A 16,122-nucleotide genomic window follows, 5' to 3' on the forward strand; every position below is an offset into this window, starting at 1 on the left:
AAAACTTTAAAGCGGTGGTTCACCCTAAAAAACATCTATATACCATTACATCCAGCATACTTCCGACATCTACAGTATGCTGTTTTTTTTACATACCGTTTTATCGTTATTTCCCCCCCCCCCGGCTTCCGGGTTCTGGCTCCCGTGGGAGTGGGCGTTCCTATTCAGAGGTTAGATGATTGACGTCTGGTGAAAAACTTCCCCTGGCGCATACGGCGCGTCACGAGTTTTCCGTAAGTAGCCGAACTGCGAGTCGGCTCTATATGGTGCCTGCGCAGTCAGCTCTACACGGCAGGCGCCGTATAGAGCCAACTCGCAGGTCGGCTACTTACGGAAAACTGGTGACGCGCCTTATGTGACAGGGGAAGTTTTTCACCAGACGTCAATCATCTAACCTCTGAATAGGAACGCCCACTCCCGCGGGAGCCAGAACCCGGAAGCCGGGGGGAAAATAACAATAAAACAGTATGTACGGCAAAAAAAAAAAAAAAGCATACTGTAGATGTCGGAAGTATGCTGGATGTAATGGTATATAATTGTTTTAGGGTGAACCTCCACTTTAAGTACTTTCTCATCGCCTTTCCTTGTCATATGTCAGTTTTTTTTGTTTTTTTTTCCTCTATTTATGGAATTTCTCATAGAATCCAAATTCATTTCAGCTATACAAAATCCAAAAAGTAAAATTTCTGTTGATATTAAGAAACTGGTCCTAAATTATGATATAAGAGTCACAGTTCTTCAGGTACCCAAATCTCAGCATTTTAATAAAACCTCCAAACCACTAGGTCAATTAGTCCAAAATTGTGGCCTAGGCTAAATTTTGATGTAAAGTTCCCAAATGGCAGAGCATAACCTAATTTTGGTTAATGTTCAGTATATCCCCCATCTGACCATATTTATTCAAATATCAATTGTCACTTTATTTCTTTTCAAATGGTTTATATTCTTTTTCAGTTATAGACTCTTAGGCAGATTCAGAACGAGTTACGCCGGCGTATCAGTAGATACGCCGTCGTAACTATGAATCTGCGCCGTCGTAAATTTAAGCGTATTCTGGAAACCAGATACGCTTAAATTAGGCTCAGATACGAGCGGCGTAAGTCTCCTAAGCCGTCGTATCTTAAAGTGTAATTTTTAGGCTGGCCGCTAGGTGGGGCTTCCGTTGAGTTCGGCGTAGAATATGTAAATGACTAGATACGCCGATTCACGAACGTACATGCGCCCGTCGCAGTAAAGATACGCCATTTCCGTAAGAGATACGCCGCGTAAAGATAAAGCTGCCCCTAGGAGGCGTAGTCAATGTTAAGTATGGCCGTCGTTCCCGTGTCGAAATTTGAAAATTTTACGTTGTTTGCGTAAGTCGTCCGTGAATGGGGCTGGACGTAATTTACGTTCACGTCAAAACCAATACGTCCTTGCGGCGTACTTTGGAGCAATGCACACTGGGATATGTCCACGGACGGCGCATGCGCCGTTCGTAAAAAACGTCAATCACGTCGGGTCACGAGTAATTAACATAAAACACGCCCCCCCATCCTCATTTGAATTAGGCGCGCTTACTCCGGCCGCATTTACGCTACGCCGCCGTAAGTTAGGAGGCAAGTACTTTGTGAATACAGTACTTGCCTCTCTGACTTACGGCGGCGTAGCGTAAATACGATACGCTACGCCGCCGGAAAGATGCGCCGCAGTACCTGAATCTAGGTATCTCTCTATAAATCCATGATAACTTGGCCTATGATACATTTTAAATTAAAGAGAACAAATGGAAAAATGTAACCTTATTCTGGTTTACGTATAACCCCCATCTGACCATATTTATTGAAATATGAATATCGTATACTTATCACTTTATTTTTCTTTAAATGGCTTATAATATCCTTCAATTATAAGCAATAATGTGTATAAATCCCCAATAAATTGGCCTAAGAATATCTTTGATTTAAAGAAAACAAATGGCAAATTTAAAAATGTTTCTGGTTTACTTATATATCCCTCGTCTGACTGTATTTATTCAAAATATCAATTGTACACTTGTCACTTCTTTCTTTTTCAATGTATGATTGTGTACAGTTTTTATTTGAGTTTCTGTAGAAAAGTTACAATATCATAAAATGTTGGTAAGATAATTTTTAATAAAAAAAAATGGCTACATTTTCAATTTCCTTCTGGTTTACATTCCACACCCCCCCCCCCCATTCCAAACACATGGTTGTATTTATTAAAATAACAATCATACATTTGTGTACAGTTTTTATTTGAGTTTCTGTATAAAAGATACAATATCATACAATTTTGGTAAGATAAATTTTAATTTAAAAAGAAAAAAATTGAAAATGTTCAATCTCCTTCTGGTTTACATCCACCTCCCCCCCCCCCTTCCAAACACATGGTTGTATTTATTAAAATAACAATCATACATTTGTGTACAGTTTTTATTTGAGTTTCTGTATAAAAGATACAATATCATACAATTTTGGTAAGATAAATTTCAATTTAAAAAGAAAAAAATTGAAAATTGTCAATCTCCTTCTGGTTTACATCCAACACCCCCCCCCCCTTCCAAACACACGGTTGTATTTATTAAAATAACAATCATACATTTGTGTACAGTTTTTATTTGAGTTTCAGTATAAAAAGATACAATATCATAAAATTTTGGTAAGATACATTTTAATTTAAAAATAAATAAATGGCAAATTTTTAATCTCCTTCTGGTCTACATCCACCCCTCCCCCTTCCAAACACACGGTTGTATTTATTAAAATATCAATCATACATTTGTCACTTTATGTGCAATGGTCTACAATTTTTGGGGGGGTTTTCATCAATGTTTTGTCTAAAACACTGGTCAATGGGTATTTTCTATCTGATGCTATTTACATTTTTTTTTTTTCCTAAACAAGAACCATCATTTTCTCATCATCAAAGATAGCACATCAATGGTTGCGTACGATTTGCATTTGATTCCAAGTCTAATGTAAGGACAGCTTCACTGGCAGACAGAGAATACCCAGCTCACAGCGAGTCCTCTACAGCTATGTGTAAAGGAAGGCTGAGGATTTAAAAGAGGAACAACAGCGAGTGATGTCAGCTCTGCCTAAAATAGAGAGGGATAGACTGCAAATCCACAGCTAGGGGACTTAAAGCTTTCAATCCCTCTGTAGCCAGCAGCAGGTCAACACATACAGCTCCTGAAAGAGGAGAAAGCAAAAGATCAAAGCTAGCCCACGAGTCCACCTCCCCCCCACCTTTTGTTTTGCCCCCCCTGGCATCAGCCAGCAAGAGCTCACTACTTCACCAGGGGTGGCAGTGCAAGCCCTTGAGTCATTTCAGGTCTGGATGCTGGAGAGGCATTGAACTGCAGACAGGTGCTCAGCTCTGCCGGCTCCTCTTCCCCTTGCTTGGGTTTTTGGTTGGAACTCTGAGGATTATTCCAAGCATCTTATGTCACCATTGACGGACTTCCCGAAGATTTTTTAAAGTGACCCACTCCCACGGGCTTGCTGGAGAAAATTGAAGAATCTGCGGCGCCATGACGACCAATGAAAGGTGAGTTTCCATCGACTAGGGTCTGTATCATGGTACCTTATTTTATCATTCCATCAATCAATGGGTGTTTTTGATTCTCTTTTTCCGATGGCCCTGATTTGCGTTGGTTAGGGCACTTTAATGGCTTTATTGTTGGGGATGGGGATGCGGAGATCAGAGATGGCAGGGGGCACTCGTAGCAAATTAAGGGGCTTTTGTTGTCAACAGCTGTTCACATTCATTATGTATCAGGCGAACAAAAGACCCTGAGCTTGTAACTGGGGGGGTTTGTGTATGGTTGCTTCTAGCCGGAGCTCCATTGACACTATGGGGTCTACTGATAGGCTGACTTATTGTTGTTTTTTTCATCAAGTCGTAAATACACTTGTTCTTGGACCGCTTGCAAGGATTTGTTCATTGTTCCCCATCAGGAGAAAAAAAATTGAAGAAATCAGTGCTGTTCGGCTGAGACAGCAACTTGCACTCTGTTTATTTAAATATAAGAATACAAAGAAGAAGCAGTCATTCGGTCATAAGATTGAATGACTGAAACCCAATTTCAATCGGACACTTTTGCATAATAATGAGGTATCTTTTTTAACATTGGATGAGCATCTGTGATTTGATGAAGCCACAAAACGTCTTCAGCATTACAAAACAAGTCCCGTTGAATGTGTTCAACTACTACTATAAATCTTTGATCCAACTGACTGTTCAAGACACCCCAAAATTTCAACTTGTCCAATGAATTATATTGATCATTGTGTTCCGATTTCCTCTTGGAATGCTTATGTGGTCAAATGGACCTCTAGGACAGTTGGTATAGCTTATATCTTATAAAAGAAAAGGGATCGTGCATTGGGGCTTGGATTGCTGATGGGTCTTGGTGATGGTGTTCCGATTTTCATCTTGGAACGCTTATGTGGTTGAATGGACCTCTAGGGCAGTTGGTACAGTTTAGATATTCTAAAAGAAAATGGATCATGCATTGGGGCTTGGAATGCTGATGGGTCTTTGTGATGGTGTTTTCCGATTTCCTCTTTAAACACTTATGTGGTCGAATGGTCCTATAGGACCGTTGGTATAGTTAATATCATATAAAAGAAAAGGGGATCGTGCATTGGGGTTCGGATTGCTGATGAGTCTTTGTTATGGTGTTTCGATTTCCTCTTGGAACACTTATGTGGTCGAATTGTCCTCTAGGACAGTTGGTATAGTTTATATCATATAAAAGAAAAGGGGATCGTGCATTGGGGTTCGGATTGCTGATGAGTCTTTGTTATGGTGTTTCAATTTCCTCTTGGAACACTTATGTGGTGGAATTGTCCTCTAGGACAGTTGGTATAGTTTATATTTTATATATATATATAAAAAAAAAGGGATCGTGCATTGGGGCTTGGATTGCTGATGAGTCTTTGTTATGGTGTTTCGATTTCCTCTTGGAACACTTATGTGGTCGAATTGTCCTCTAGGACAGTTGGTATAGTTTATATCTTATATATATATAAATATATATATATATATATATATATATATATATATATATATATATATATATATAAAAGGGATCGTGCATTGGGGCTTGGATTGCTGATGGGTCTTTGTGATGCTCTTGTAACAATTACCATGTAGCTATGATGCCATTATGCTTTTGTTGACTGGTTTTAATTTGGCATTTGTATGGGCGTCGTGAAAGTGCCGTTCCATGCACAGAAATTCCAGAATGCTGAGAATTGATCTGCAATTGATCCTATAATTGGGATCAGTTAGTCCATGCATACTCTGGCTGGTCACAATGGGGGTTATTTAATAAAACTGGAGAGTGCAAAATCTGGTGCAACTATGCATAGGAACCAATCAGTTTCCATTTTTTTTTTTTTGCCAAAGCTTAATTAATAAGCTGAAGTTAGAAGCTGATTGGCTACCATGCACAGCTGCACCAGATTCTGAGTGCTCCAGTCTTAGTAAATCTCCCTCAATGCTGCCAAAAAAAACACACACACACACACACTTTGTTACCATGCACTAAGCTGGAGGGCTTATTCAATGTGGCAGTGCAAAGGGCAGTTAGAATGTGCAGTGCAATAACCAGCAATAACCAATCAGAATTTATCCTTTCATTGCATTGTCTGAAATCGGGTTCTTGGAACCATTAAGCTTAAATATTCACTAACGTTGCCATAATTCAACAATCTTTTTAAACAGAGAGTTCCCATTTGGCTGTAGAAATTTTGCAGCATGGAATAAACTAAAAAAAAAAAAAAAAAACGATTAACTGTCAAACATCCAAAACAGAAATCACAAATTAAAACTGAGGCTGGAACAGGCAATCGATACAATCATGGGCAGATCCTGCGGTTGCCATGGCGATTTGCGGTCTCTGGACAGCTTATGAATAAATTCAAAGATCTTATTAATAACTGAAATTCTCACCACATCAATAATTGACGTTTAACACAATTTTCATCTTCAGGGTCAGGCTCGTCTGCGGTTTCCATAATTGTAAAATAATGTCTTCATTTGATGTTGGCAGCCGTTGGCTCATTGAGTATTCTCAGCTTGTGGCAGCTCGGCGAAGTCTCCAGAGAGCGTCTCGAAAGATCGTTCCTAGATTAATACTTTCTACCATTGCAATCTCAGTGATTGAATTACTTTTTACCAACAGATAGAGCACGTCCCTTGGGTCTTCGAGGTGGCAAAGGCCACGGTTGATGAGCCTTTTAAACACCGCTTCACTAGAGGGGGTGGTAGGACGGGCGTCTGGTCCCATATTATTTGTCAGCTCATTTTAAATGCCTCGGAGTCATTCTGCAGTTCGCGAGGGGCTAAGAGAAATAAGGGGACCCTTTGTTATATGAATGAAGGAAGACTTTGGCAAATGCTATATTTTGAATTAAGTACATAAATCTTCCATTATCCTCATCTTGCTCCTGTACATGTTAAAACAAAGGGGGACTCGTGCTTTACAAATTCGGGGACAGCTATTGCTGACTTGTTATTAAAAGTGCAGGTTCCAGGGCTGTTACCTGTTGCTGGCTTTATTGCCTAGAAGGCAACACACCTGCAGTGTAGCGCACATGGCAGCACGGTGTAGTGCAGTGCATTACAAGGAGTAACATGGTAGTGCATTGCTTTACAAGGGGTAACATGGTAGTGCAGTACGTTACAAGGGGTAACATGGTAGTGCATTGCTTTACAAGGGGTAACATGGTAGTGCATTGCTTTACAAGGGGTAACATGGTAGTGCAGTGTGTAACAAGGGGTAGCATGGTAGTGCAATGCGTTACAAGGGGTAACATTATAGTGCATTGCGTTACAACAGGTAACATGGTAGTGCATTGCGTTCCAAGGGCTAACATGCTAGTGCACTGCTTTACAAGGAGTACCATGATAGTGCATTGTGTTAAAAGGGGTAACAAGGTAGTGCATTGCATTACAAAGCGTAGCATGGTAGTGCATTGCGCTACAAGGGGTAATGTGGTAGTGCATTGCATTCCAAGGGGTAATGTGGTAGTGCATTGCGTTCCAAGGGGTAACATGGTAGTGCATTGCTTTTCAAGGGGTAACATGGTAGTGCATTTTGTTACAAGGGGTTACACGGTAGTGCATTGCGTTACAAGATGTAAAATGTTAGTAAATTGCGTTACAAGGAGTAACATGTAGTGCACTGCTTTACAAAGGGAAACATGGTAGTGCATTTCATTACAAGGGGTAACATGGTAGTGCATTGCGTTACAGGAGGTAACATGGTAGTGCACAGCTTTACAAGGGGTAACATGGTAGTGCATTGAGTTACAAGAGGTAACATGGTAGTTCATTGAGTTACAAGAGGTAACATGGTAGTGCATGGGGTAACTCAATAATAAAATGTGTAAGCGCTTAACAAAGAAAAGCTGGTCCCGAGACTCAGACAGGCCACTTCCCGGGAATTGAAGTGTGTTTATGACATCACAAGCGTTGTCTCCTCCCTACACGTCAGGGGCAAGGACAGTTGTACTTGTATCTGCACTAATCAGACTCACCTACAACCACACTGGACTCAGCATTTCCTTTTACCCGTTATCCAGGGTCTTATATGTGTGGTTTGTGTTGAAAAATGAAGGGGCTCTTTTTGCTTGGGACAATAATATTTCTGAACAATATCCCTCAAGAATATATGAAGATAAAGTCCACCTTTTGTCAGAGAACATTGCTAGATGGTTTGAGGTGGGGTGGCGGTTGCTATGTGTTTGTTAAGTGCCTGTATCTCATTGTTCTTAGTTCTATTGTTTGTGTCTGCCTTGGGAGCAACCTATTATGGGATATATATGTGTATGTGGATTAGCTGTGAGAGGGGAGGGGGTGGGATTTCTCCAGCAGCCCCTCCCAAAGACGGTCTACTATTGGAAAGTTGAATACACCTGTGTCATGCTACTGAAGGAGGTAAAGTTTACCCCGCCCTGTGTCATTATGCAAAGAAGGGGGATTGTCCCCTGAGTGTATATCTCTGTACCTGTTTTCAAATAAAGAGCTCTTATTCTGGTTTACTCCAAAACTGGTACTGCATGGTTCTTGGGGTAATTTAGCCAGATCCATTGGTCTCGTGTTCCAGAGCTTGGGAAACAGCTTCTTGGCGGAGATACCCAACAGGGTGTCCAGAGTCCGTCACATTTGGTTAGCAGCGGTGTGATGGTTCCTTAGCCCAAAGTGACTCCCGTCACATCCTTTACCTCCCTAATCCCTTACTTCCGACCTGTGGCTGCCCCATTATACCTGTTCAAGCGAAAGTCCAATACTGGTTTAGTCCATGTCTGCAATCTAGCTCTGCCTTCAGCATGATACACGGCTGGCAAAGTGGACCGGGCCTAACTCAAGCTACTTCTCTTTCCCCTTGCTTCACTCCGCACCCTGTCTCTCTCTGGGTCCAGGCCTCCATCTATTTAATATTGCACAGTACTTGCAAACATTTACCCCCCCAAAAAAAAAACAGGGAATTAAAGTTAACCCCTAACTCCCGCTGGGGCAGCAGTAAAAACTACCTGCATACAAGTTTACTAATAGCTTTCCTTAAATGTGACTTTTTTCCCTTTCTTTTTTTCACCTTGCGAACCTACCAAGAACATTCCTATCCTAGGCTGAAAACACACACTCACCATACTGTACCTATGGAAAAGCAGCTTTGTCACCCTAGTAGAAGAATAAAGAACCCCCCCACTCATCTCCATAACCACAGGGAGGGGTTCTGTCATCCCCAGAGGTAACCTGGGCAGGGTTAATAAGACTTTTTAGGATATTCTGGCAGGATTAACAAGTATTTTGTAACAGATTTAACTAAATGTGAATTGCAACCAGGACACTATGTGCATAGGGTTGCATGTTGTCTTTGTACTTGCATGGGTTTCCTCCAATGTTCCAAAGACATGCTGGTAGGGTAATTGGCTCTTGTCTAAATTGGCCCTAGTATATATCTGTGGGTCCAAAAAATCCCCACCGCAGACCAGGTAACACTCCATTGAGAGGCTTATGCAGCTCTGGTACTTATTTTGACATGTAGCCACAGAAAACTGTGATATTGAAGATCACAACTTGGTCATGGTAATGGGATGGGATTTATTAAATTGCAAAAAAATTGAATCCATCTTCTAACTGCATTTCTTATTTTTGGACTCAAAAAAGAAAAAATCTCATGAAAAGAAAAAATCTAATGATAAAAAACATCAACTGGTTTAACTGATCATTGCTTTCATATGAATTCTTACTGGTCCAGGAAATGCGTCTTGGGGTGTCCCTTGCCTTCATACTTTGTGCCAAAAGGTTTCTCTCTTTACGTCCCAAACGTTTGGAGGTTCACCTATGACTCCTTATATTAAAGACACCTCTTACTTTGCCTAGTATGGACAAAGTACAGTACATTGCTAACCTCTGAAAAAAACAAAACACGAGTTGCCTATCTGTCACTGGTTTCAACTCTGACCTATAACAAGCATTTAGCAAGTCAAGTAACAATTAGAGCTGAACTAAACTTACTGTATATACTAGAGTATAAGCCTAGTTTTTCAGCACATTTTTTTGTGCTGAAAATGCCCCCCTCTGCTTATACTTGAGTCACCTTTGTGCCTGATCTCCTAGATTTTGGGGTCCCGGTACTGGCCCACCATAGGTCCCCTGGACCCCATATAGCCCCACTCTTCCTCTACAAGTGTGCAAAGTTTGTTGTCTGGGGGATCTATGGCTGGGGAGCACTGATTTTTCAAAGCCGGGCACCCCTTCCATAGACTCCCATGTTAAACGTCAGTCTAGTCATGGGCACAGTGAGGCATGGGCACAGGGAGGCATGGACACAGTGAGGCATGGGCACAGTGAGGCATGGGCACAGTGAAGCATGGGCACAGTGAAGCATGGGCACAGTGAGGCATGGGCACAGTGAGGCATGGACACAGTGAGGCATGCACATGGACACAGTGAGGCAAAGTGAGGCACGGTGAGGCAAAGTGAGGCACAGTGAGGCATGCAGATGGACACCCTAGGCTTATACTCTAGTCCAGGGGTCTCCAAACTTTTCAAAAAAAGGGCCAGTTTATTGTCCTTTAGTCTTTAGGAGGGCCGAATTGTGGCCAACAGAGGCAGAAAATGTCCTGGGCCCGGCATCTGTGAAAATAAATATGGCCTCAGGGCTGGTGGTCAATAAGAGGAGGAGTAGTCCCCCTATTAGTAGGAGAAATGGTATCCCATCATTGGTATCGGTGAAAGAAATAGTGCCCCATTGTTGGTGTCAGTGGGAGGAATAGCGCCCCAAGGGCCGGATAAAGGCTAGCAAAGGGCCACATCTGGCCCTCGGGCTGCAGTTTGGAGACCCCTGCTCTAGTCAATACGTTTTCCCAATTTGTTGTGGTAAAATTAGGCTTACATTCGAGTCGGCTTATACTCGAGTATATACGGTACCTTGGTTTTAGCAATGTGATGTCTGCAAACTCCCTTGCTGGTGCCAGCATCTTCTTCAGGTCTTGCCCAATTTTGGCATCTTGATTGGCCGGATCGAGGTGACATAACTCCCAAACGTGCACGGAAGCTCATTTATCCCCGAAAAGAGGCATGCCGAGAATAAATGAGTAGCTCATGTACATGCTACAGAAATTTTGCGAGCAGGAAGGTAAGAAGGATTTACTGTAGATTAGAACAGGCATTCCTACTGGCAAGGTATTTTTTTTTTCTTTCAAGCTAAAGTTCCTCTTAAAGCCAAAGTCTGGGCAACCAAAAAAAAAGTGCTCGTTTACGTCTAGGGGAACAATAAAAGATTTACTTACGCAATTTTCCGCCCCTCTCCACAGCTAGACTGGTCCCCACAGCTTCTTCTCCCCCATGCTCCATCATTCTAGGATCCTGATTTCAAATCCAACCCCTCCAGTACAAATCCTCTCCCCTCCCAAAGCACCCCCCAGCACATATTTTCTTTCCCCTCCATCCCATCACTCCTCCAGGTGTTGATCCTTATTACTTACCGCCCCATTCCCAGTTACTGTGTTCCCCTCCTCTGTTTATGTACATGCATAAACAAAGACCTAAGATCATCAGCTCTTGCAGTGTAAAGTCTTTCCTCCACGGCTCCTCCTCCTCCTGTCTGTGTACAGGAGAACATCGGAGCTGTGGAGGAGGAGGCTTCAGTGAGGTCTGTGTGCCGGCGGGGACACAGAGACAGAGGGAAAGACAGTGAAAAGCAGGATCAGCCGTTTTTTTTTTTTTTTGCAATGTTCTGCAATGTTCTAGTGGCAAAGTGGGTATGGCACTTTAACTTTAACCTTAAAATTTTGCCTAACTCTGAACTCACAAAATCCTAACTATAAGCTCAATTTTTAACTCGCTGAAAGAAACTTGCTGTTTGTTTTTTTTTTGCTGAGGAAACCGGTCGTGCGTACATCTTTCAGCGAGGAAACTGTCGAGGAACTCGACGAGCCAAAAAGAGAGCATGTTCTCTTTTTCCTCTACGGGAATGGAGAAAATTGGTTCGTCGAGTTCCTCGACAGCCTGACAAGGAACTCGACGAGCAAAACGATGTGTTTCGCCCGTCGAGATCCTCGGTCGTGTGTACGAGGCCTGAGGCAGAATCCATCAAGAAACTTGGTGGGAGATTTTTTTTGCCGAGGAAACCGGTCGTGCGTACATCTTTCAGCGAGGAAACTGTCGAGGAACTCGACGAGCCAAAAATAGAGCATGTTCTCTTTTTCCTCGATGGGAATGGAGAAAATTGGCTTGTCGAGTTCCTCGACAAGCCTAACAAGAACTCGACGAGTTCCTCGGTCATGTGTACGAGCATTAGCTGTAGAATGTCGTGTTAAAAAATATACTTCCACAAAAGCTTGAAGCTCAAAAACACCCAAACACCGGATAGCCGCGTTTTGCTGCGTTTTTACAGCTGAAAAACTCCATTTCAAATGCAGTAGTTCTGGGTCTTTTTACAGCCTGAAAAAGCTACTGCCAAAAAACGCTGATAACAGCCTATGTGTGTGTAGCGGTACCCCTGTAGGGGCTGGCAAGTAATGTGGCTTACCTGAAGGGTTGCCCGGCAATACTAGCTCCTGCTGTCCTCTCTGACTCCTCCTGTGCCTCCTGTCCAGATCCTTCATGCTTTCTTGAAGGGCTCCATCCTGCACCCCAGTCCCAGGAACAAGGTCTCCCCCCTCCCAGAATGGGGAGCTCTCTCAAAGGCCCCAACAGCCTAACACTCCATCCTCTGTTCTTCCACCCGACAACTATGGGTTGACCCTGCTCCTTGCTAATTGTAGTTGGGGATTGGTCAGGGCTCCCTGAGACACCCCAGACAGCTACACCTCTCTTCTGCGCCTCTTCTACTAGAATCCTCCAGAAGAAAGAGGGAGGTGACAGTGGAGTGATGCTGTCTGTGAGCCACAGCTACTGCTCTGAACCACTCCCAGCCCACACAGAAAAAAAAAACAGGCCTAACTTCTAGCTAGACCTGCCTAGATTTACCTGCACTACAAAAATTCTCTCTTCTAGCACCTACCTAGGTAAAGGGTGCTATCTGTGCATGGACACATAGGATGACAACAGAACAAAAATCTCCTGCGCTCTGGTGTTTCGCTAAACACGAATAGTGTAGTCCAGTCTTTAAGGCAAGGTCTATAGTCTTGCAGCCCTCCTCAGAACAATGGGTGTTCATATGGCTAAAGAGAGAAAAAAAGAAAGCAGGGTGCACCGACCTAGTGCATTGCCGTATATAAAAATGTTTATAATTAAAATAGAATAGAAGCAATGGTCCTACCCACAAAACAAGCATAGGTATACACCTTTCTGACAAACAAGCTGGCTCTCCTGGCTCCTACAGGTGGGACTTGTTAATGAGAGGATCGGATGTCCCTCATATGGCTGACGCGTTTCTGAGGCACACCCCTTTCTTCAGAAGGACGGACCACCTAGGCTCTAAAGAAAAGTGTGTGCCCCAGAAACTCGTCAGCCGTTTAAGGGACATTCGATCCTCTCGTCATCAAGTCCCACCTGTAGGGGCCAGGAGAGCCAGTTTGTTTGTCAGAAAGCGTATACCTATGCTTGTTTTTATGCTTTTATTATAGCTTAATTAATAAACATTTTTATATACGGTAATGCACTAGGTCGGTGCGCCCTCCTTTCTTTCTTTTTCCCTGGACACATAGGATAACATGCTGTTGATGCCCAAAACAGCAGTTGTAAAAACGCACAGTGTGCATGAGGCCTAAACCTCCCTCTCCTGAACACGGAATAATCTGTTTGGTATAGGAATATTTTGACTGCTGGACGCAAGAAAACACAAAACGTGGTAAAAACGCTTTTTGCGTTTTTGCCACATTTTGTGTTTTGCCGTGGTCAAGTGTACATGCAGCCTAATATCAACAATTTAACCAGTCCAGCGTGGTCTCTAGCCGAAATTAACCATTTACAGGGGAAAGCTGGTAGTGATGCTTTTATCTATGACGTTCAGCTTCCACCGAATTGGTAAATGTTCGGATGCTCATCCGTATGCGCAAACAGCCAAGGTTTGGTCCAAACTTGTGATCAGTCAGAACCTAAAGATCCATGTAAGCTGAGATCAAGGTTTGCTGAGATGTTAGCACAGGATCTCCATCTTTTCCATTTTGGTGCAAAAGAGCAACGGCCATGTGACATATGCAACCAGTCAATCAGATATCATGAATCCTAAATCTTATTGGCTACCACAATTAACGCACCCTTTTTCGCAAATAGACCCACAGTGGTAAGAAGGGCTTGGTACTAGGGGAAGATAAAACATATGAAGATACAAGTAGACATATGTTCCGACCTCTATATGTACGCAGCCAAGGAGACCGCTCTTTTAGTTGAGCGCCTGGAGCTGAGAAGATCAATGGAGTGCTGTCAAGTCCCAAATTCCCAACTTCAAAGCTTGTCAAAGGACAGCTCCTCCTTTCACCACAATGTGTCACCGGAGAGAGGCGACATTTCAAAGCCGCCACCTTCGTATACCTTGGGAAGGCCCAGAACACACTAATTTATACATCAAACGGGTGACTGAAGCTAGCAATATTAACAGCTCATGTATATTGCCAATCAAGGTGTCAGGGATGGCTGGAGAAATAAAACCTGAACATACTGTACAAAGTTTAAAGGGAAACAACATCACACACCAGAAAATTGTGCTGCACTGCGCATGACTTGGCTAAATTTCACTGACAATCTTCCAAATGATAGGAATATAAAATGTATTGAAATGCTGGAAGGCACTGAATGGGTATGGATGTCACTAGTGAGGGTGATGGGGGTTATGGAATGTGTTAGGTCAGTGGTTCTCAACTTGGGCGTCGGGACAAATCATGATTTGCCAGGGGTCACCAAATCCTGGGCTGTTCCTGAAGCCCACACTGATCTCCCAGGAAGGGAGATTAGAGGGGGAGGAACAAAGAAAAAGGGAGAGAAAGGAAAAAAAGAGAGAGCAAGAAAGACAGTTAGGCCGTGTACAGACGACCAAACATGTACGATGAAAGCGGTCCGCCGGACCGTTTTCACCGTACATGTCTGGCCGGGGATTTCTGTACGATGGCTGTACTAACCATCGTACAGAAATCCGCGCGTAAACACTACGCGGGGCGTGTCCGCGGCGTCGCCGCGACGATGACGCGGCGACGTGGGCGGGCCTGCCAGTTAAATGCTTCCACGCATGCGTCAAAGTCATTCGACGCATGCGAGGGATGGCGGGCGCTCAGACATGTACGGTAGGTCTGTACAGACGACCGAACATGTCCGAGTGGGCAGGATTCCAGCGGACTGTTTTAAAACAAGTCCAGGAATATTTGTCCACTGGGAAAAGTCCCGGCGGGCAAATGTTTGCTGGAATCCTGCACACTCGGGCCTACACACGACCGAACATGTCTGCTGAAACTGGCCCGCAGACCAGTTTCAGCAGACATGTTTGGTCGTGTGTACGGGGCCTTATGCCCCATACAGACGGTCATTTTTTGTGATGAAAAAAAAATGACGCTTGAAGTGATGAAAAAAAACGACATTTTTGAAACTTCATTTTCAAAAACGATGTAGCATACACACCATCATTTTGAAAAATGATGAACAAAGTGACGGCACTCTAAAGGGGAAGTTCTATTCACCTTGAGGCTGCTTTTAGCTGGTTACTTGTTAGTAAAAGATGATTCGTGCTTTTTTGTCTGTTACAGCGTGATGAATGTGCTTACTCCATTATGAATGGTAGTTTTACCTCCCGTCTCAAAACTTGCTTCTGGGCATGTGCGGGTTTAAAACGTCGTTTTGCCCACACACTATCATTTTCATTGACACAAAAAATGACATTTTGAAAAACGACACAAAAAATTCGAGCATGTTCGAATTTTTTTTTTGTCATTTTTCAGAAGACATAAAATGACATTTTGCCCACACACGATCATTTTAATTGACATTTTTAAAAATGTCATTTTATTTCATCACAAAAAATGACCGTCTGTACGCGGCATTAGAGGGAGGGATGCAGGGAAAAAAAACAAGGAATTAGGATAGAGAGAGATGAAAGGGAATTAAAGAAGAACATAGAAAAAGAGTGATATGTAGCGCCCCCTTACTTTCAGTATGGGCACTACGCTAAAGTTAGTGGGGAATGGGAGAGTTATTTTGCTCCCATTCACAATTTTCTAAATTTGGGCTGCTGTCATTCCGGAACTGTCCTATAGGTCAGTCTGCGCTCCAGGGATGCAATCCCATCCCTGGGAGACAGTTGACGCTAGAGGGGTTCTGGTTCCCTCGCGGGGCATGCTGGGGGAGAGTATATCTGTGGCGGACGCCATTTTGTGTGGTTCTTCGCGGGTTCCGGGTTCCAGGTGCGGCACCCACCTTCAGGGTGTGCGCATCCAACGGACCCTGGCGATGGCCTTTCCTGGTTGCACGTGGTGAGTAAGCGGCTAGCTCCCAATCCAATCGTTCCCTCCTGTAGCTCGTCCTCCGAGAACCAGAGCCTCCAGCCTCTCAAAAGTCAATATCTACTATCCTGTTGTCGGTGGGACATAAAAACTTGATGGTTTCCTCCTCTGTAACCCCAATGCTAAATCCTGCTGGCTCCAGACACAGAGAGTGGAGGGTGTCCCC

General features: G+C 43.3%; 1 protein-coding gene across 2 annotated transcripts in view; it reads left to right on the forward strand.

Moving 5' to 3' along the window:
* Window positions 1–3,011: 3,011 nt before the first annotated feature.
* The window catches only part of SLC1A2 (solute carrier family 1 member 2), a 183,585-nt gene continuing 170,474 nt past the window's right edge, over window positions 3,012–16,122 (forward strand). The window contains exon 1 of one of the 2 annotated variants that reach the window (XM_040328085.1): window positions 3,012–3,552. In XM_040328085.1, coding sequence (XP_040184019.1) covers window positions 3,536–3,552 — 17 coding nt within the window. In that variant the 5' untranslated portion in view covers window positions 3,012–3,535. The remainder of the gene's footprint in view (window positions 3,553–16,122) is intronic. The other variant, XM_040328084.1, reaches the window with a different exon arrangement.

This window comes from Rana temporaria, chromosome 11 (assembly GCF_905171775.1).
Source record: "Rana temporaria chromosome 11, aRanTem1.1, whole genome shotgun sequence".
Taxonomy (NCBI): domain Eukaryota; kingdom Metazoa; phylum Chordata; class Amphibia; order Anura; family Ranidae; genus Rana; species Rana temporaria.